Source organism: Martes martes (genome assembly GCF_963455335.1).
Source record: "Martes martes genome assembly, chromosome: X".
In the NCBI taxonomy this organism is placed as follows: domain Eukaryota; kingdom Metazoa; phylum Chordata; class Mammalia; order Carnivora; family Mustelidae; genus Martes; species Martes martes.
The window spans coordinates 108,544,557-108,565,093 of record NC_137897.1 but is presented as its reverse complement, the minus strand read 5'-3'; the positions used below and the strand labels follow the sequence as shown (position 1 = coordinate 108,565,093).

Below are 20,537 nucleotides of genomic sequence, written 5' to 3'. Positions count from 1 at the left end.
TGATAATGGGAATGTAATTGTAAAGAGAGGGATTTTCATGATCGAGATCACGGGAAGCACAGAATAATAATCATCTTAAAGGGTGACTGTAGAATTATTTGTTACTTTGTTTGAGTTCTTTGAAACCACTTCTATGCTATATAATTACCTTAAGTTTTAAGTGTTCCCTGCAGGGATAATTTATGCATTTTGCATTCTCATGCAAATGCTTTACCAGTCTACACTGCGGAAAATGAAAGCCAAAAATTATTCCGAGTAGGTCATGGTTGTGCAAAGCTTATGAAGTATTAATCATTTTTATAGATTCTCATAGTTTAGATTATATTCCTGCATTGTGTTTTCAACTACGGTAACACTTAGGGAACAAATATTTGAAAATTTTAATTACGTATTTTGATAAGGAACCATAATTTGCCTCTTTTCATAATTTAAGGTCATCAAAACCCTTTTTAAAAATCTAATATAAAAATGTTACAGTATCTCGGGACAGAACAAACCAAATTGAATTTAAGCTAAGCTACCCAAAGCTTATTTTTGAATCACGGCTGGGTACGTGGTGTCAACACTCCTGAAAAGCACATTTTTAGAATCCAGGCTTCACTGCGGTGGTTTCTCACGTGACGGTGAGAGCGCATGGCATCACTGGCGACGGCACTTTGGTCCCAAGTCGGGAACTGTTGTCGTGTTGACTGCCACATAGATACACAGCTGAGCGTTACATTGCCCTTAATGAAAATATAATCCGCTTTATGATGGCGGCATTCATTCAAAGTGTCTTATTTTAATGAACCTGCACAGGACTTCTCTGCAGTAATCCTCAGTTTTTCAAGAGGCCTGGATCTCTTTGTCGTCATTGTCTTTTTCAGAGTTATGCGTATTACACATAGGAAAATCCCAGGAAGAAATAGGTTTACTCTTCTGTCTGGCTCCTCTGTACAGATACTCACTTCACAGGAGAACGGGCCTGGCCCTGGGTGGCCTTTCAGATTTTACCCTGAGCTCTGAGCACAACTGAGAGTTTGGACAGGAAACAGATTTTTTTTTTCCCCAAAGAGGAAAGATAATTCAATTTCCCACCTTCCCCATTAAACCTTGGTGGGGAGTGCAGGGGTGGTAGACATTTCTCGAAGGTCACAGGATTATAGAATTAGGAAAAACAAATCATCACACTGACTTTCACTTTTTATTGTCTTTCTCTGTTTGTCCCCCATCCCAGCTTTCTCTCTCTGTGTCTCTCTCTTCCCAGCACGTCTGCTTTCTGTCTCTCTCTCTCTTTCTCTCTGTCTCTCCAACACACACAGGCGTGCACGCACGCATGCGCACACATATACACACCTTATGAGATCAATCTCCGTGTCTCCTTCCCATCACCCACATCTGCACCTCAAGAGGCAAAAGCCTAGTTTCAGCAAACGTGCCCTGGGGTCATCCCTGACAACCTCCTAGGGTAGAGAGGTCACTGGAAAGAAAACAAAACAAAACAAAAAACCAAATGTGCTAAAATTCAGTCATGAACATTTTACAGTAGAATGAACTTTCCGTGGCATAATCTGGGAGAATTTAAATCCACGCATTAGTGGAAAGCTATCTGGCGAGCTGGAGGAAGCAGTGGGCTGAGACAGACTGACAGGCTTAGCCTAAGCTTGGTGGTAAGGCTCTTCCTTTCCAGGACCAGTTAGGGCTGCCCATCCAAAGGCTTTTTGCAGCCCCAGAAGCGTCCTGAGAGCTCAGGTTGCCTGAAGATAAGGGCTGCTCCCCTGTCAACACCAGCTACCGGAAACACATTCCGATTTCCTCTAGAAGGAACTGCTTCCCTGCTCTGGAGCTCTCGGAAGAACATGGGAAAACCAGGTTCCGGTGTGTTAGCATCTCTGGTTCCATTTTCTCAACCGTAAAAAGAGTTCTTGAGAGAGAAGAAAAACGTCGACCAAAATCTATTATAATCATTACCTTTGTTATCATCATCATTATTCAACTGTCCCTTATCTGTCACTTGAATGCCATAACTGTTGAAGCAGTTGTCAAAAACTTTAAAAAGTAGACAGTGCTGAAACGTAAGGTACTGTTAGATTTTTCATTATTGTTGTTATTAGTAACCTACACTATGAAAGTAGAATCGGCAAAACAATAGTTTAGAACAAAGGAAGCGAGATAATAATGTTGTACTTTCCGTGGCATAGTAATTAAAATGAGACATGCAAATGTCATTTGGCCCATTAATACCGGATTATTCTCTTAAATATCATGTGGGTTCCACTGATACACATTAGAGTGATGCAAATTTTCGAATCTTAGGATATTTTAAGCCCCAAATTCAAAGCTCATGTATTGTTAGTCTTGAAAAGGAACCCCTCCGGAAAGGAATTCTCACGCGTACGCTTAGTGTGTAATGTGAGCCCCTCCCAGAAGTGGAAAGGTGCTTCCCCACTCATTTGTTTTCACTGACAACTGCTAGTTTTCTTTTTTCTTTTTAAAATTTTACATATTTTAGAGAGAGAGAGAGTGTGCGAGCAGGGGGAGGGGCAGAGGGAGAGAGAACGAATCTCAAGCCGACTCCACTGGGGCCCAACACGGGGCTCGACCCGAGGACCCTGGGATCACGACCTGAGCCGAAATCAAGAGTCGGACACCCAACCGACTGAGCCAGCCAAGCGCCCCCCAACCGCTAGTTTTCATGCCAGTTTCAAGTTGGGGTGGCGAGGATGCCACATCTCTTCTCTGTCACACAAACTGCACGTGAAGGCGAGGGAAGGGCCCCCATAGCCGTGAGCACGTGCACCTGTGCTCGCCACCTTCCACGCCCCCCGCGATCCCCGCTGTGCGGCCCGGGATGCCGGGCGCCTCTCATGGGTGCAGGTGCAGAGCGCAGGTAGATGGCCCAAAGCTGGGAATCTGGGCAGCGGGAGAGGCAGGATTGAACGGAGCTCTTCAGGGACCCCAGAGACAGGGCCCACGAGGAGGAGGAAGGCCTGGGCCTTCCGCAGATACTGCACCTGCCATTTAAAGATCTGACCTCGCAGCTCTCGTCTGTCTGTGCAACAACGATTTGTGTGAAAGGGTACACTTGCGACCTGTGGTTTTATCGCTTGTGACATGGGAGACTCCTCTCTCAGGCCAGAGGTATGGAGTTACCACAGAGAGCCACGGTCAAGATGAATTAGACACACCTGGATCACGACATACACACAGGGGCCTCTTGTGGTCCTCGGCCCGCGGTAGGTTCCTGGAGAGCAGGGGTCCAGAATGAATTCTTCCCTCTGTGTCTTGGCTGAACGAGCCACCTTTACCCCCTTCAGACTTTGGGTAAGTCTTGTTAGCTCCTTTCAAGGGGCAAATGAGAGAAAGGTACTGTCTTCATAGAAAGATGACTCTCCTTGTAACTTCCTGTCCCCGGAAGGAATTCGCAGGCGCGGTGTGATGTGGCGGGCCACTACCCCTCCGTGACACCTTTCTCATCCTCGCTTCATAGATGAGGCCTCTGCACCTTGTCCCGCAGTTGCAGGTTTTCTGGTGTGCGATGGCAAGCACGCGTTAGTGCCTTGCATTTGAGCAGTGCGTGTCGTCCAGCATCGCTTTCCGACCTGTGCAAGAAAAAAAAAGATAAGAAGCCTTCTCTGAAAGTCTTTGAAGAAGCAGACTCCTGGGTATTGCACGGGACCCTCTTCCACACAGACAGACCCGCTCTCATTGAACACAACCACTCTCCGACACAAATCAAAATGACGAGCCTCCAAATGGCCGGAAGTGCTAGAACGTCTTGTGCACCCATCTTGGTATGATTTCATTTTTAATAGGCCCCTTCCCTTGCCACGGTTTTTTATTTGATCTATGCGGGAAGAACCTTTCTCCTTTGCATGACAAGTCACCAGATCTCTGGGAAAAGTTTCCAGCGTCCCCAGTCTTTGAATTTTCAGACAGGAGCTTGCAACAGCCTTTTAAAAAGATACAACCTATTAAGCTCCTGCTCCTGCTGACTAAAGATACTTCCCAGGTCTTCTCTTGGAGATGGATTTAGATCCCGCTCTGAAGTTATTACACGGAAGAGCACGGCCGCAAATGAGAAAGTGCCATAGTTAACAGAGAATATTTGCCCAGTGGGCACAAATTAATTCTAGAAAGCAGCCAGAAGACCTGGAAGTTTATTTTTAGAAAGCGTATCTGATATCTGATTCCCCTCTCAAAACACATAGGTCAGCCGTTCTATAGGAAAAACCCACATCCCGAGTTAATGCACATCATAGACAAGAAAAGACTGTTAGGGAGTTATTCAGCTGAGAGAAGTGTTCTTCCCTTGGAAAAAAAGAAAAAAGGTTACTTTACCACAGACTTTTGTGAAACAGGAAGATTAAATCTAGTGAGATTTGAAAATTAATATGCTGGTCACACCGTCTCTCTACAGTTTGTCTTACAGAAAATGAAGGATGTCTTCCGCTCCCTAATCACGTGGCCTAAACAATCTGTATTTTTCTGCAAGGGGGTGGGTCGCACTAACACTGTCTTGAACCAGTTACGCAGGCTTGGAGACATGTGGCCCGTCCATCTCACTTACAAATAGTAGCAAGTTACTTCCTTTGCAAAACCTATTTGCTGACCATGTTTGGAACTGAATGAGGCCTTTGGATCACATAATTTTTTAGTATTGTGACAAAAACAACAGCCCCTCTTGGGCTCTGTAAGGGATGCATTGTTTTTGTTTTGTCTCCTGCTTTTTTCTAGCTTATTTCAGTGTTTATAAAAATAAAACAAATCACAAGTGCCCGGGTGGCTCAGTCGGCGAAGCGTCTGCCTTTGGCTCAGGTCATGATCCCGGGGTCCTGGGAGCGAGCCCCACGAGGGACTCCCTGCTCTGTGGGGAGGCTGCTTCTCCCTCTAGCCCTCCTCCCACTCATTCTCTCAATCTCTCTATCTTTCTCAAATAAATAAATACAATCTTCAAGAAATAAATAAATAAAATCGCTTTGTAAAATTTGGCAGTCTGGGTAGTCCCCGGTGTGAGACTGCTTTACAGAAATGTATGAAAATCCAGAAGAGGCCAATTGGATTGGACTAAATGAACTCCAGGCCTAAAATATGGTGAGATCTGTGTCCTGATTCTGTTTTAAACAGACCATTGATTCACACACACACACACACACACACACACACACACATATATATTTGTCATTTTGGTTTGCAAAGAATTGAGAAAAAGCAACATTGTGCTGGCATATTTTATGGGGTCAACCTAAGATAAATCACAGTGTCTATGAACTATCTCGGAGTATGAAAGTGCTACCAAGAAATTCCACTGTAGCCATATAAGGAAAAACCGTCCCATATCCATTTTCTTAATTATAATTTGCATTTCTTTACAAAGGGTTGCTAAATGGCATACGTACTCAGAAGTCATTTGGTTGCATGGTATTTCACGAGGCCCATTTGTAAGCACTTCGTTTCTTCAGCGCCGTGGCTGGAAGCACGGCAGCCTTTGATGAAAAGCGAAAGGAGGCGGAACAGTTTTCTGGGAAGCAGGCTCGGAGGAAAGCACTAAACACAAAGTGTAATTCATGGGCAGTCCTAATTTGGGGGCAGAATTTATTTTCTCCCATGTTAATAAAACACATATAAGCAGACCCTCTATAAATGGATTCCAGAGTGAAAAAAAAACCTTGGAAAGAAATGAGAATGTATTTATTTAGCCCTGGTTTTCTGGCCATGTATTTTGAGAAATCATCCCACATTTCACGTTTAGAGAGCTGTTTTCACACACCTCAGCTCGTTGGGTCCTCGTACAACGATCCAGGCAGGTCAGCAGGACGGGTAGTCCCTCCCCACCCCCCAACCCATTTTAACAAAACTCAAGCTGATAGAACTTACTTGAAATGTTTGGCTATTTGCAGACCCAGAGGGCAAGAGTAGAAGTTCAAGGCCCCTATCTTGGTTATTAGCAGGAAATCTCTTACTCTTGCTGCTTAAGCACTGTTATGTCTTTATTATTCCCTCTTGTCTTTCCTTTCCCTCCCTCCCTCCCTCCCTCTCTCCTTCCTTTCCTTCCACCCCCCTCCTCTCTCTTCCTCTCCTCCCTCTCCAGTTTTTCAAGTTGAGTGTATCTGTCGGCCCCCTTCCTCCCTTTAGCACCTGCTCTCCCTGGCCTCGCAGGCAGGCTCTGACTTGTCAGCGTCTACTCTAAACCAGTCCTCTATGCTCAGCGCGACACACTTTGCCCTTTTCGGGATCCATACTCGGGAGCTTTCAAGCTCCCTTCATATGTTATTCCGATCTTTCATTTATTTATCTCATCCTCCGTGTATTGATCATGGACCGTAAGCCAGGCCTTATGCTAGGAGTTGCCCTCAAGGATCTCACAGTCCAGAGGTTGTTTGAATGAACAAACCACTGTCTGTTGATCATGAATTAATAATTTTGCTTAGCTACAGTGCACCAGGTGAGTATCGATTCCCTCTCCCCCAAACTCTCCCTTCCCGTTCTTTGATCTTAATAATAATGAAGTTCATTCACATCAAATGTACCGTGGGAGAGAACATCAAAGTCCTGAATATAATAATTAATCCTGGATTTTGAAATCACTGATCGAGGGGAGACCTATAGAGAGAATATAGGTAGTTACAGCGTCACCCCCATGGGTCTGACTTGTATTTTAAGAATCTATTTTTTTTAATCTTTTAACGGAGTCAAAAATCGAATTTTAATTTGCATATTATTTTCATTAGTCTGGGGAATAATTGACAGGCATGAGTCAGACGTGCCGAAGTAACTGCTAACTTTAAATCTAGGAAATTAATTGTCGTCCGAACATGGCTCAGAATTCAAAGAGTGACCCTTGCTCTTGGCGGTAATTGTTAAATTAATTGGATTGTCAGGCTACTGAAAATGTGGCTGGAAGACAGGACCAAGCGAGAGGATTAAAGGGAGAGATGAGTAGTTACAATATGTTTATAGAACCCGCTGAAAGGAAGAAGTCGTTTTACTACATTTGTTTTTTTAAGTGTCTTTAAGAGCCCACTCATGTATCTATAAACTGTGTTGGTTTCCGTGTTCTCTGGAGCCTGATTTACAAAGCGTTATGTGTGAATAAGACAGAATGTATTGGGAAATTCTCCTCTAGAGCAGGACGCGTGCACTTAGCGCGTCCATATGTGAAAGGCTACCCTGGATGTACGACGCTGCTGTCACCAGCTGTGTCCAAGTCCAAGGGCTTCGTGTTGCCATCTGATATATGGATGACCTCAGCAGACTGTTACTCTCATTAGATCCGAGGGAACTCATGCGGCCCGCTTAAAAAATATTCCTCTCGAGAGAAATGCGTTAAAAGGAAGCACTTACAGGATACATGGCGATCCTCAGAGCCTCAACACCCGCTGAGGGACACATGCCCTGCCTGGCCCCCCTCGGCCAGACCGCTGTCCCAGCCCGCGCTGCTGCTGACCCTGCGGCACCCTCTCCGTCCTTGGCTCCCAGTGTCAGGGACAGCCCAGGGTGCAGTGGCTCCTTCTGACCCTAAGAAAAAAGGGCAATTTACACAAGTCCAAAGCCATTTGTTCCTGGGGCAAATCTGCCTTGCGGCCCGCCGTTGAATCTGGGCGTTATTTGCGGGATGGCGTGAATCCCTTCGCCATTGCCTCTCGGAGTCTGCCTAGAGGTCATAAGCCCCGGTTAGTGGTGGCGAACCGTGACCATTTGTGGCTGTAAGTAATCTCCAATACGTTCTGTGAATGTGATGGGGAGGGTTTCAGATGTTTTCTTCTCATCAACGATATTTCAACCTCCAAAAACCAATTTTGCCCTTAATAAAGTGAGTACATTGGTAAAAAGAAGTGTTAGATTTTGCTCCTGGATCTGCTTATTCAGCATAGATCCTTCTTCCTTACCCAAGATACAATCATGATAACTAACCAGTATGGATTCCTTAGATAAAAGGGTTCAGTATCCACTGAGAAAAGAACTAACCTTGAACTTCAAGGAGAACAGAGATGATGATACAGAGGAGATTTAAAGACAGATTGATTATATTTTCATGAACTAAAAAGATGTTATTCCTCTGGAAAAAAAAATACCGATACGTGCAAGAAACAACTTTTAGGAGAAATCAATGCATAAAAAGTTATAAGATGTAAAGCCCCTTTGCTTTGGTTCTCATGCCAGGGAACTTCTTAGAAGCCACGCAGGGAACACTTGGCATCTTTTGAAACCTCTCGTTCATTTCTCATGATAGCAGATTTTTATCTACTGCATGTGAAATCCAGAAGGGTGATGCTACGTCTGTTTCGCATCTGCCGTGTGTCAAGGCCACGATGGTACCTTTCTCAAGAGCGCTCCTGCACATCTTCGCGTCCGTCAGAGGAGGCTGATTCCTCACCACACATCTGCCCGGCCTCCTCCGGATAGGGCTTCCCCAAGAGGGTCAACCCAGTCAGTACCTGTTATTTTGTGTGACTCACTGCTGAGGCACAGAGACGCACCCGTACCCCTCTTCCCTTCGCTAGTCCTTCCTGTGTTGGGTGGGATGTTCACATTCTTCCACACTGGATAAAAATGAAGCCTCTTCTGCCTACTCATTCCAACACAGGATAAAATGACAGTGTCACACACAGAGAACAGAACACTCCTCTGGTTTGCTTCAACATTCTTTTTTTGGCCTCGTTTTCCTCTCTACTGAGTTTCTGAGTCCAAATTTAGTGGTGATGACTAAGAAATTGCCAGGATGTGACAGAGCATTCAGTTCATTGAGTCCCTTCCTTGCCATTTTTCAATAGTTGTAACAATCGCCAAGTTTTTCCTCCTAATGTTGTAGGTGCCAGTATCTGCGTAGTGTCTGTTATTCTTAACAGATACGCGATCGCTCATACAGGCTCTGTCCGTGCACTGACTGCCTCCTTCTGCAGACAGCCGACTCCATATGGTATTAAGGAAGTTCCCTGCAGACTTTTTACTGGTTGGTACTTCTGAATTCCGGAGTTTCTCGGGCTTAAATCTGGATCTCCGAAATCCAAACCCTGTAACCAAGAGCGGAGTGGTCCGCCGCACGCTAGGCAGCATGAACAGTCCTTTGCGAGAGGAGAAGGGGGGTTCAGAAAACAAGACAACTTCCCTGCCATCTGGAGCCGCTCCTGCAAGGCCTGAGCCCCGGGGCGAGCTAGAGGTGTCGTTGGGGCTTAAGGGAGCATAAATCCGCGTAGAATCGGTTCCCACCGAGGGAGATCCTCTATCGGAGCTTGGCCCTGAAGGACACGAGGAAAGCCAGCCGGCAGGCGGGCAGGCAGAAGACTGACGTTCTAATAAACAAAGGAAATGAGTGGCCTCTGGAAAGTCACAAAGGTGCACATGACCCTGTGGCAGAGGGTGAGGGTGAGGCTGACGTCAGGGTAGTGATTGAATCATGGAGAATTTTAGATGCCGCATCAAGGAGTTTTTAAACCGTAAAACCAGGCAAAACCATCGAAAGTTCCTAAAGGGGATGTCGCTTTAGCAGGGAAAGGTGCTAGCAGAAAGGGAGAGACCGGAGAGGAGGTCAGTGACAGCGGCCAGCAGAGAGGGCGGAGGGCGCCAGCTGGAACAGTAGCAGTGGAAATGGAAGGTGAAGATCATGGGCCGGAGGGATTTGTGGTTGGTGAATTTCAGGGTCCCGGGAAGTTTGAAGCGAGAGCAGCTACCAGGGTAGGATGGTGGGCGATAATGACGGAGACAGGGGAGACACGGAAGTGGGGGTTCGAGCGACTGTGTCTCCTTCAAATAGTATCCTTCCCCTCTTTCTGTTTTGAATTCCTACCCACCCTTCAAAGCTCACCTAAAATAACACCCTCTCCGTGAAGCCCGCCCCTCCGCAGTGCCCCAGTCAGAGTGAAACTGGGCTTCCTCCGTTCTCATGAAACGCCTCCTTTGTGTCCCCCGTTCTGTACTTAGTGGCAGCACACCTCGTGTCCAAATCATCTGGGCATACGGCCGACTGCTGGGAATACCTGGGAAGGTTTCGGAAGTTTTTAGCACGCAGTGCAGAGGATTGGTGGAAACCATGTGTTTCCGTGAAGGAAATGAATCCGTGAAGGCTGCCATCGCACGAGACGTTAACTGCAGCCCTTTTGGGGGGACCTGCCTCAGCAGTCATCCCACCCCACCATCTGGGAGTCCGCCATACAGTATTTACACACCTACACAGAATCACTCACCTCCATCACACTTGCTGTTCACCGTATTTATTTTATTTATTTATAAAGATTTCATTTATTTGACAGAGAGACACACGGTGAGAAGGAACACAAGCAGGGGGAGAGGGAGAGGGAGAGGGAGAAGCAGGCTTCCCACTGAGCAGGGAGCCTGATGTGGGGCTCGATCCCAGGACCCCAGAATCATGACCTGAGCCGAAGGCAGATGCTTAACAACTGAGCCACCCAAGCACCCCCACCATATTTATTTTTTAATGTTTTCTGACTCTTTATAAAAGTAAAACTCACCCTCTAAGGATGAGATTGTTTTTTCCCTCAAATGGTGATTTCTGTTTGTTTGTTTTTTTTAAGATTTTATTTGTTTATTTATTTGAGAAAGCACAAGCAGGGGGAGTGGGAGAAGCAGACTCCCCACTGAGCGTGGGGCCCCTTGTGGGGCTTGATCTCGACCCTGAGACCTGTGCTGAAGGCAGATACTTTAACTGACTGAACCACCCAGGCGCCCCCTACAAATGGTGACTTTACTCCCAAAGAATTTCAGCAACGTTCTACCAACTGTCCTCATCGCTAGAAGAAATGTGGAGACTTCTAGTCACATTTCTTTATAGGCATACACTGGATTTCCCTGTTGAGAATCCCACAAAAGGGAGTCTTCGCAGCCCGTAAATGGAACACCACTTCCTACAGGGGATCGTTGCCTTGGAAATCCATTTCTTCTTGCGCAGGTGGAACTTGTGTGACTCTCTGAAGGACTTACCGAGTATGCCCCTAGGCTGAAATAACCCCCAGAGGTGACTCCAGTCAGTGCCGCGGAGGCCAGAGGGGGAGACTTGGTGAGCTTGCGGAGCGAAACAGGTTCTGTGGATTCCCAAAAGAAAAGAAAATGGGGCTTCACTTTCAGAGAAAGGCTGCCCCATATGAGGAACCAGTCCGTCTTCGCTGAAGTGACTCGAGATTGTGAGAGAACTTCAGATTCGCTTGTGCAGGTGTCATTGGCTTGTGCATTGCTTAGACTGACATCTGATGTGAAAACAGAGGACGGTAGGACCACGAAGGCATGGTTCAGAAAGGGCTGGTGTCCAGAAAGCGGATGATATTTTACGAGGTGGTTTTCTTTCTAGGGTTTTATGAGCAGTTCTTCCTGATGAGCATCTCAGCAAATTAGCAAATATCTAAAACGGCTTCCTTGGTGCCGCGGTCACATGGCGTTCAGCTAGCATTCGCCTCCTCGACTCCCACTGCCGATGGACCCTCCCCTGTTCCATGGGCTCCTTAGAGATGAGAATCTGCTGCTCATTTCACGTGGCTTACAAATGGCCACTTTTAATGGCCGTTTATTTCATACACACAAATCCACAATACTTGAAAGAAGGCTTTGGGGTTTTTTTGTTTGTTTGTTTGTTTTTTTTTTTCTGTAATAGTCTGTTGGATCAGGACCCCTTCATTTGTATGGGCAGATCCAGAGAAAACAGGGCCAAGCACATGGCAGAAATCCCATTCCAGGGTTCAGAGGCCCCTGGGCTGCTCTCTCATGTCTGCTTGTGGAATTACCGTAAATTCCTTGCTTCTCTATCGATTTGCTTGTAAACATTACTGTAAGACAAGGATGAGGTGAGGGGAGAATTTTTGTTTTCTTTTTTAAGTCAAGGTCCAATGATTAAAAACCAAATCGATTTGGTTTACCTAACAGCAAAAGGTCGCCTTTCTTTGTAGCATCCCTCTAGAAATGGAGGCAGCCACTAATGTCACAGGGTAACACATTTCAGCCTCGGGCAGTTGACAGTCATTGCGCGTGGTAACTGGAGAACCTATGAACATTAAGTAGAAGGACCAAATGTTTATTTTCTCATATTTAATTCCGAAGGGAACAAAGTGCCGTGTGACAACTTTATTCTGATCTTTCCGATCTTTAGCTCTTGCATTTGTCCAATATATTACAGTTATGAAGCTCGTTGTAATTTTTCCGTTCTCTTATTACAAAGAGAGCTAATCATTGATCAGGGGCACTTGCACTTAGGGCTTTTTACAAAGCATCACGTGAATTATATATAGTTATATATAGGCTTGGTTTCCAGTGGTAATAGTTTATGCCATTAAAATAGAGCGCTGATCATACAGGCTTGAACAAAGTCTGTCCTGAGCTCCTAAAGGACTCCATGAAGTTCAGAGCTATAAATATTGAGCTTTGGTTTATTTACTTGTCTTGCCAGGAACATTTTACACCTGAGTGCAAATTCAAAGAATCGGTGTTTGAAAATTATTACGTGACATATTCCTCGATGATATACCGCCAGCAGCAGTCCGGCCGAGGGTGGTATCTGGGTCTGAACAAAGAAGGGGAGATCATGAAAGGAAACCACGTGAAGAAGAACAAGCCTGCAGCTCACTTTCTGCCCAAACCACTCAAAGGTAAACTTGATGCGCTAGGAACTGCGGATTGGACGAGTGCCCTTACTTAACGCAGTCCTTGTCATCATGCTTCGCTTAAGTGGAGCGTAATTCTTCCCCATTAAAGGCAATTATATGGAAATTTAGTAACGTTTTATAACACTTAAGACATGAAGCATTGACAATAGCATCCACTCTTCCGATTTTAATTTTCCCATAGTACATGTATAGATAGTTAACACCTCGCTCTTGTGGAGGCGGCTTGAATGCTAACCCAGGACAGCCAAGAACCCCAAATCTTGCCAAAACGGTCCCTGGACAGAAGCACAGATGCTCAAATGTATGCGCGCTTAACACTTAACGGCGAAGCTCCTTGGGCCCTCTGGAAGGACCCAGCGATATTGTCCCAATGGTTTCCCAGTTTGGCCTACGGTCATTATTGGCAGATCAGTAGCCAGTTGGCAAGGGTGAGGGAGAGCAGTGGGGTGCAGAAGATAAGGATGTTACAAGTAGCTGAGACGTGGTGGAGATGGGCTCGAGGATGTGGCCAAAGCAGAGCGAGACCTCCTAGAGGTCATTGGCTTGGAGTCAGAACGGAGGCGAGAGTAGCGACAGATGGTCCAATCGAATCCACATGGCACAGCTCAGAGGCCTGTGTTCTGTGGCCAGACCTGGAATCGAATCCCAGCTCCCCTCTGTCCTCACTGGGTGGGTGTAGCTGGATTACTGACCTGTGTTCCTCACCTGTAAAATATGGATAGAGCACCCAAGTCATAGGATTCTTGGGGGGTTAAACGAGGTAATGCACCTGAAGCACTGAGCGCAGTGTCTAGCTCGTTGTGGGTGCTCTGTGTCAGCTCGTGGGGTCACTCGCAGCACAACATGACCACGGACCACGTATTGCATTACGACTTGCGCTAAATATTTATGCTCTTGGAGAGTAGCCTTTTGAGCACGATAGAAACCAGTGTTTTCAAAAGTTTTACATTCGAATATTTGGCTTGCACGGCATGCCGTAGATTATATTTAAACTTCCAAGAGCTTTACTAAAATGCATTTTTTCATTAATGCCCTCATGTATAGAACCATAAGTGGTGGGAATGAGGCATTAGAATTCTTTGCACGCCACTGCACCAAAGACTAGGTTTTGCTCCAGCCGAGCCCGTCGCTTCTCGGCGGAGTCCTCGGAAGCAGCATTCTCCGTGTTCAGCCTAGAGCAGGGAAGCCGAGTGGCCAGAAGACAGGCTGAGGGCCCACGCAGGGTGCACGCTCGAAGGCCTCTGACCCAGTGTTTCTCTGCTTTCCAGTGGCCATGTACAAGGAGCCGTCACTGCACGACCTCACGGAGTTCTCCCGGTCTGGAAGCGGGACCCCAACCAAGAGTAGAAGTGTCTCCGGCGTGCTGAACGGAGGCAAGTCCATGAGCCACAACGAATCAACGTAGCCAGTGAGGGCAAAACAAGGGCTCTGTAACAGAACCTTACCTCCAGGTGCTGTTGAATTCTAGCAGTCCTTCCCCCCAAAGTTCACAATCGTCAATGACGTTCACCAAACAGACAGGCAGGGTTCACTAGTCTCTCTGCCGTGACACCTTCTTATCATCCATACTAACGCCCCATAATTTCTATTGAGCTTGTGCAAAAGAATGCCAAGCTTTGTCAGTGAACTAAATCCTGGAGAAGGACTGCCCAATTTTCCTATGATCTCACCTGTGCTTTGGGGATGACAAGCCAAAAACATTTCACAGCACTAATGCTGATCAAAATTTGCTCTCCAACCAAGAAAATTTAAAAGACCACAATTGCTCTTCAAAGAAAACAAAACAAAATAAAAACAAAACAAAACAAAACTAACTGCTTAAATGTTTTGTAGGGGCAAACAAAATTATGTGACCTGTGTTGTTTTCTTGGCTTAATGTTTTCTATCTACGCTTGATTCTTTACTTTGGTAATAGTGCAACTTTATGATTTCTGAAATTCAGTGGTTCTATTGACTCTGAGTCACTTAATCCAAATCAACCAAATTCAGGGTTGAATCAGAATTGGCATCTCAGGCTCAAGGTAACAGTGTTCTTGTGATTCTACCTTTTTTTTTTTTTTTTTAAGAATTGTAGTGTATTCTGGTCAAGTTCTTGTGCTGTATTCCGTGCATAGAAATTGAGGTGTATTGTCAACCCCAGTCAGTAAAGATTACTTAAAAGAAAAAAGATTATCCTCAAGTGTAGATTTCTCTTAATTCCATTTGTGTTATCACGTTCAACTATTGTTGTGGCTTCTTGTATAAAGACAGAAACTGTGGAGCTGTGACGTCATCTTTTGTGTTGTTAAAATAAGAAATGTCTTATCTGTATATGTACGAGTCCTCCCGTCGTTGTATTTGGCATGTGAATATCGTGTACAAGGAAATGTTAAGACTGGTTACGCCTAAACAACATATACTTATACTTGCTTCTGGAAAAGTGTTTAAGACTTAGCTAGGTTTCCATTTAGATCTTCATATCTGTTGCATGGAAGAAAGTTGGAATCTTGGCATAGAGTTGCATGACACGTAAGATTTCGTGCATTAATAATTGTTAAAATCTGTGTTCCAAAAGTGGACATAGCATGTACAGGCAGTTTTCTGTCCTGTGCACAAAAAAAAGTTAAAAAAAAGTTGTTTAATATTTGTTGTTGTATACCCAAATACGCACCGAATAAACTCTTTATATTCATTCAAAGAAAAAATCCTTCAACGTGTATTTATTGTTTGTCCCGTGCCATTAACTGTCAGAGGAACTGGACCTAAACACTGAATTACGTATGTAAGGTCACTGCCCTCAGTCTACAGTCTAGGGATTCGTAGTCACATGTTTGCTCTTGAAAGTGTGTCTGTTGTGCCAGATCTTGGACTCGGACCTCAGACTGGAACAGAGAATTCTCATTCCCGTTCAGTGATGGAATTGTACAGATGACACCCATGTTCTCGTATCCTCTCTGCCATTCACACTGTCCGTTCCCCTCTCCGGCGCTCATTTCTCTCAGAGGAGGGAAGAAGGCACCAGGCTTAAATACTTGCGGACCCTGAGCGGAATCCCTCAACCGCCCCCCTTGCTAAGTCCCGGAAATTTTCAGTCGGTAGAGAAAAGTGATACACTGTCTCCCTCTTGCTCAGGAACTTCAAGGTTTGGTTATTGACTATCTGGGGGGCTGCTTTTGCTTTCTCATCCTTCAGAAATAGCTCAGGTCTGCTGGCAATAAACAATTCGAGAACCCCGGTGTCGCAGTGAAGCTTGGCAGAAGTGAAAAGGGATCCCAATACCCCGCAAGAGCCTGTTACGCCCAGCATTCTCTTTGAGCCATTTCAAGTCGTTTTTAACAGAAAGCGGTGCCTAAATACATCAATAATTCAGGAGCCAGCAGAACAACCTCCCTTCAAGTGGTGAGACTTTCACACTTCTACACACACACACACACACACACACACACACACACACACAACTTTGATGGTAGAAAATATTAGCCCTGCTACATGCTTGATGAAAGAACGGTTTTGGAAAACGTTGACAAGCCCGGGCTCTCAGGCCTTGGTACACACCGGAAACAGGTAGAGGGCCTGTAAGACTTAGAATGCTGACCCCCACCTCCAGAGTCTCTGACTGAGTAGGTCTGGGGTGGGCTCCAGACTTCGGATTGCTAACAAATTCTCAGGTAGTGCTGAGGTTGCCAGTTCCAGGGAACCCACTCCCCAGGAACCACCCACATACGCCCTTCCCTTCTTTGGGATTCAGACTGTGTGTTAGCACCCTGAGTTCTAAAAAGCCCTGTGTTCTGGAAGCCAGCTTGACTTTGAAAAATACTGGGATAAAGAAAAGTATCTGGCCATGCAGCCGCAGGATCACAGGCCACCGACCCCGTGGCAGAGTGGGGGTCCCCACGCCTGTCACAGGCTCCTGAGTCACCTGTGCTGTTGGTCCACCACCATGGTTTTCGGCTAAGCCTGGGAATCCGCCGAGCCTGCTGCCCACCCCAGTCTGAGGACCACTGCTCTATGGCATAGCCCTGGATTTCGGTCATAAGCTGGTCAAGTTCACAGAAGAATTTGTTACAGACCCCCAGCGACTTGTTTCCAAATGTTCCAAGCATCCGTCGTCCAAGTGAACACATGGGGGGGAGCGAGTATGTAGTGGGATGACCTCTCCATCCAAACCAGCTGATCAGAACCAATTTGAATCAACGTCACTCAAATGTGCTTTAGAAGCCTCCTCTAGCCGAAGCGTGCCATCCCCAGCTCAAACTGAAGTGTGCCCTTGCCAGCACGTCCATATTTCTTCTTTCTCATTAATTGCAGTTTTGTTTTTTATTATGTTAAGTTAGCCATGAATCACTGGGCACTAGCGCACGTCCATTATTTCTACCAACGAAATACGGCAGTCCAGGTTTTTCCTCTCACGCTCCTCAAAATTCTTCCAACCCCTGCCCAGAGCCACGCCCACATTTTAGGTAGTGATTAAAGCGGCAGCCACTTGCCAGTCCCCAAACCTGTATGGGGATCTGGCAGTGGTATCGTGGATGGCCTTTTCCAATCACAAGAACCAGTGGGAGGGCCCCGGGCTGGCTCAGTCAGTAGAGCATGCAACTTCTGATCGCAGGGTGCTGAGTTCAGCCCCACATTGGGGGTGGAGCCTACTTAAAAAAAAACAACAACAACAGTGGGGAACTGTAGCTAGCACCCCAAATTATGAACCGTATTTACAATGATGACTTTTCATACTTTTTCATCGCTCTGTATGCAAACATGGGGTCCCATGGTTTGGCTTGATGCAATTAGTTACCCTGGAATGAAAGCACCAGGTTGCCATGAGGGCTCATTCTGTTGTCTTGGGTTGTGCCAGGGATGTTCTTGAGCTGTAGTACGCACAACAGGATGTCTCTAACACAGGGCTGCTTTGTCACGCTAAATGAGAAAGAAAAGAGCAAAATCCAAACTTAGAGAAACAGCATTTGTGTATTACTCTTTCATAGACCGTCCTGGACCTTTTTTTTTTTTTAAGTTTTATTAATTTAAGTAATCTCTACACCCAACATGGGGCTTGAACTCACGACCCCATAATCAAGAATCTGCTGCTCTTCTGACTGAGCCAGTCAGGCAGCCGTATCCTGGACCTTTTTAATCTCCTAAATATTATGTTGCTTTTTAAATGTTAGTTTGGGGTGCCTGGGTGGCTCAGTGGGTAAAGCCTCTGCCTTCAGCTCAGGTCGTGGTCTCAGGGTCCTGGAATTGAGCCCAGCATCGGGCTCTCTGCTCGGCGGGGAGCCTGCTTCCTCCCCTATCTCTGCCTGCCTCTCTGCCTACTTGTGATTTCTGTCTGTCAAATAAATAAGTAAATAATTCTTTTTAAAAAGTTAAAAAAATAAATGTTAGTTTGAATTTGTTGCACAGAGAACAATAGTCTTTGCCAAATTAACCACGCTTTTTGTTAATATCACATGAGTACAAGGGTCTGATATTTTCTTCATCACATTTACTCTAATAAAAAATAGAGAAAAGTACATGGCATCATTTTGGAGATGTTCCAATTTCTATGTGGGCATTCTTAAAGAGGTTTGTAACAGCTGCAACTCTGTCATTGTGCAGGAAGTCTTTCTAGAACACTCAGCATGGATGGTTTTCAGTACTGGGATTCTAAACTAACCAGATATCAACCCAATTTCTCCTTTTCTATGAATTTGTGTTTCAAATACTCTGCTTCTCTCTCTCTCTCTCTCTCTCTCTCTCTCTCTCTCATACACACACATACACACATAGTCACAGTCAGAGGTCTCAGAATGGTCTGTCCTTTGGGAGGACGAACATGGGTCTATTCAGGAGGGAGCCTGAGACAGCCAAGTTAAAAAGCCAGGGCTCCCTGGCTTCAGAAGCTGTCCTGACACGTACACTGGGAGGATTGCCCAGGGTTGTCCCTCGACAAGCTCACACGTGTCTGCATTTTGTACCTGGAATAATCATGCGTGCTCTAGCAATAATTCGTTTGCCATTCTGTAAAGTTAACAATTAGAGTAAGTGAAATATATATGGGTGACGAATGAGTAAAAGCTTAGCTCCTTTAAGTCAATTGCTCAGCCTGATGGCTCAGCGGATCTTTATTACCTTCTAAGCTGTCAATACCGCACAGCAAGTAACTGAGGTCGGGATAAAGCATTCACGCAAGGACAAATGGATTGAGACCAAGTTGGTCTTGCAGGAAAAGAGATATTCTGGGGTTTAGCAACAGGGGAATTTTATTTCCTTATTGGAATTAATAAAGTGGAACTCCGGTTGGAAATAACTATTCATTTCTACATTCCCTACATATGTAAACCTCTCTGTCACTAATACCCTTGTACAAACTGGATGATTACTCCCCGAGCGTTTTTTTTTTTTTCCCTTCTTTAAAAATTGCAAAACCAGAAAGAATTCATTCTCAAAGGCTGGCTAAACTAGTTTGCCCTTAATGTAAAACAGCTGAACAAAACAGTTGGAACAATGTTTGAGTTTCATGGGCTTTAGGGACATTTCAAATTACGTCATCATTACATTAACCAACTCACTGAATGCCAAATACACACAAAACATGGTGTTATATTATAGTGTGTATGTGTGTGCATGTGCACGTGTGTATGTCTGCATGTGTGTGTGTTGTGGGGCAGGACACTGATTAGTCTTGCTACCTACTTTCAGGAAGTTCTCAGTAAAGAGATCTTCAAAATTCCTTAGAGTCACATGCATTAAGTATAATATCATGTGATAAAACTGTGCTAGAAACCAAATACACGGGTTCTACTTCCTATAAACTCTCAGTCTAGCATACTGGATAGATACCAAATGTCATCAGCTTTTTGCCAAATGCTATAAAATACGATCCAGTTCCCAGGAGAACACAATGGAGAGGGAAAAGCTGATTAGGGAAACTAAAAGTTTCGAAGAGGAGTTAATTTTCTAGTTGAGTCTTAAAAGTAGAGTGGGAATTCAACCGCTAGAAAGGCAGTGGAGACAACTCTGAGCCAAAGACCATTCTAGGGAAAGGCACAGAGTCATGAAATAGCACCAGGTGCCCAGAAAACATTAATTGGCCCATAGGGTAACTGGACAATGGGAAGTACAGCCCCCGGTATGCAAGGGATGCTTGGGAAAACAATGGACTCCCCACAATGTTTTATCCTTGTCACTGTCTCATCGCCTGAAGGAGACTGTGAGCCACCTAGGTCTGGATTCTTGGAGTGTCTCTGAAACGTTGCTCTCTGTTATGTAGAAGCCCAATGAGTAAATGATTCTCTTTGGTAGACAGAAACCGAAAGAAATAGTCTATGATTCACAGCCCCGGCTTATTAGAATGGAGAGGACTAATAGCGGTGTGTTCTCTGTCTGCTCTGAAAAGAATTTGCCAAGCGATATGGGTCATTTGGCCACTACAATCATATGGAAAAAGAGAAAAAAAAAAGGCAGCAAGATGATGAAAGGCCAATTTCCATCACATTCTTTCTATCCCACATGTACAGTTTAATGATTTTTATTCCTTCGAATAAAGTTTATTTGGAACGTTCAGATTCCAAAATGGTTTAAAATAGCCTCTCTCTCTCTTTCTCACGCTCTCTCTCCCTCCCTTCCTCCCTCTGTCTCTGTCTCACACCCACACACATGTCACAAATACACACGGTGTTTGTATACCTCTTGTCAGAGGGGCTACAATTTTCAAATAATGCCGTGTAAAATCCTTTTAAGTGAATCAATTAATTTGTTTTGACAAATGCATACACAATGGAACCCAAACCCTCGCCAAGATATAAAATATTTCCATCACCACAGAAAATTTCCTTATGCCCTTTCCCATCAACGCTCACCCACAAGCATCCAGCGGTCTAATTTTTTTCACCTTAGGTCACGTGTTTCTGTTTTACAACGTACTCAAGTATTATCATACCAGGTGTGCTCTTTGTGTAAGTCTTCTCTGGCTCAGGAAAATGGTTTCGAAAT

The 20,537-nt window shown here is 45.2% G+C and overlaps 1 protein-coding gene across 5 annotated transcripts in view; it reads left to right on the top strand.

Annotated features, from left to right (window-relative positions):
* Positions 1-15,261, top strand: part of FGF13 (fibroblast growth factor 13) — a 492,131-nt gene extending 476,870 nt beyond the window's left edge. For all 5 annotated transcript variants that reach the window (XM_080831360.1, XM_080831364.1, XM_080831363.1 and 2 more), the window contains 2 exons: positions 12,371-12,569; positions 13,856-15,261. In XM_080831360.1, coding sequence (XP_080687486.1) covers positions 12,371-12,569; positions 13,856-13,992 — 336 coding nt within the window. In that variant the 3' untranslated portion in view covers positions 13,993-15,261. The remainder of the gene's footprint in view (positions 1-12,370; positions 12,570-13,855) is intronic.
* Positions 15,262-20,537: the final 5,276 nt, after the last annotated feature.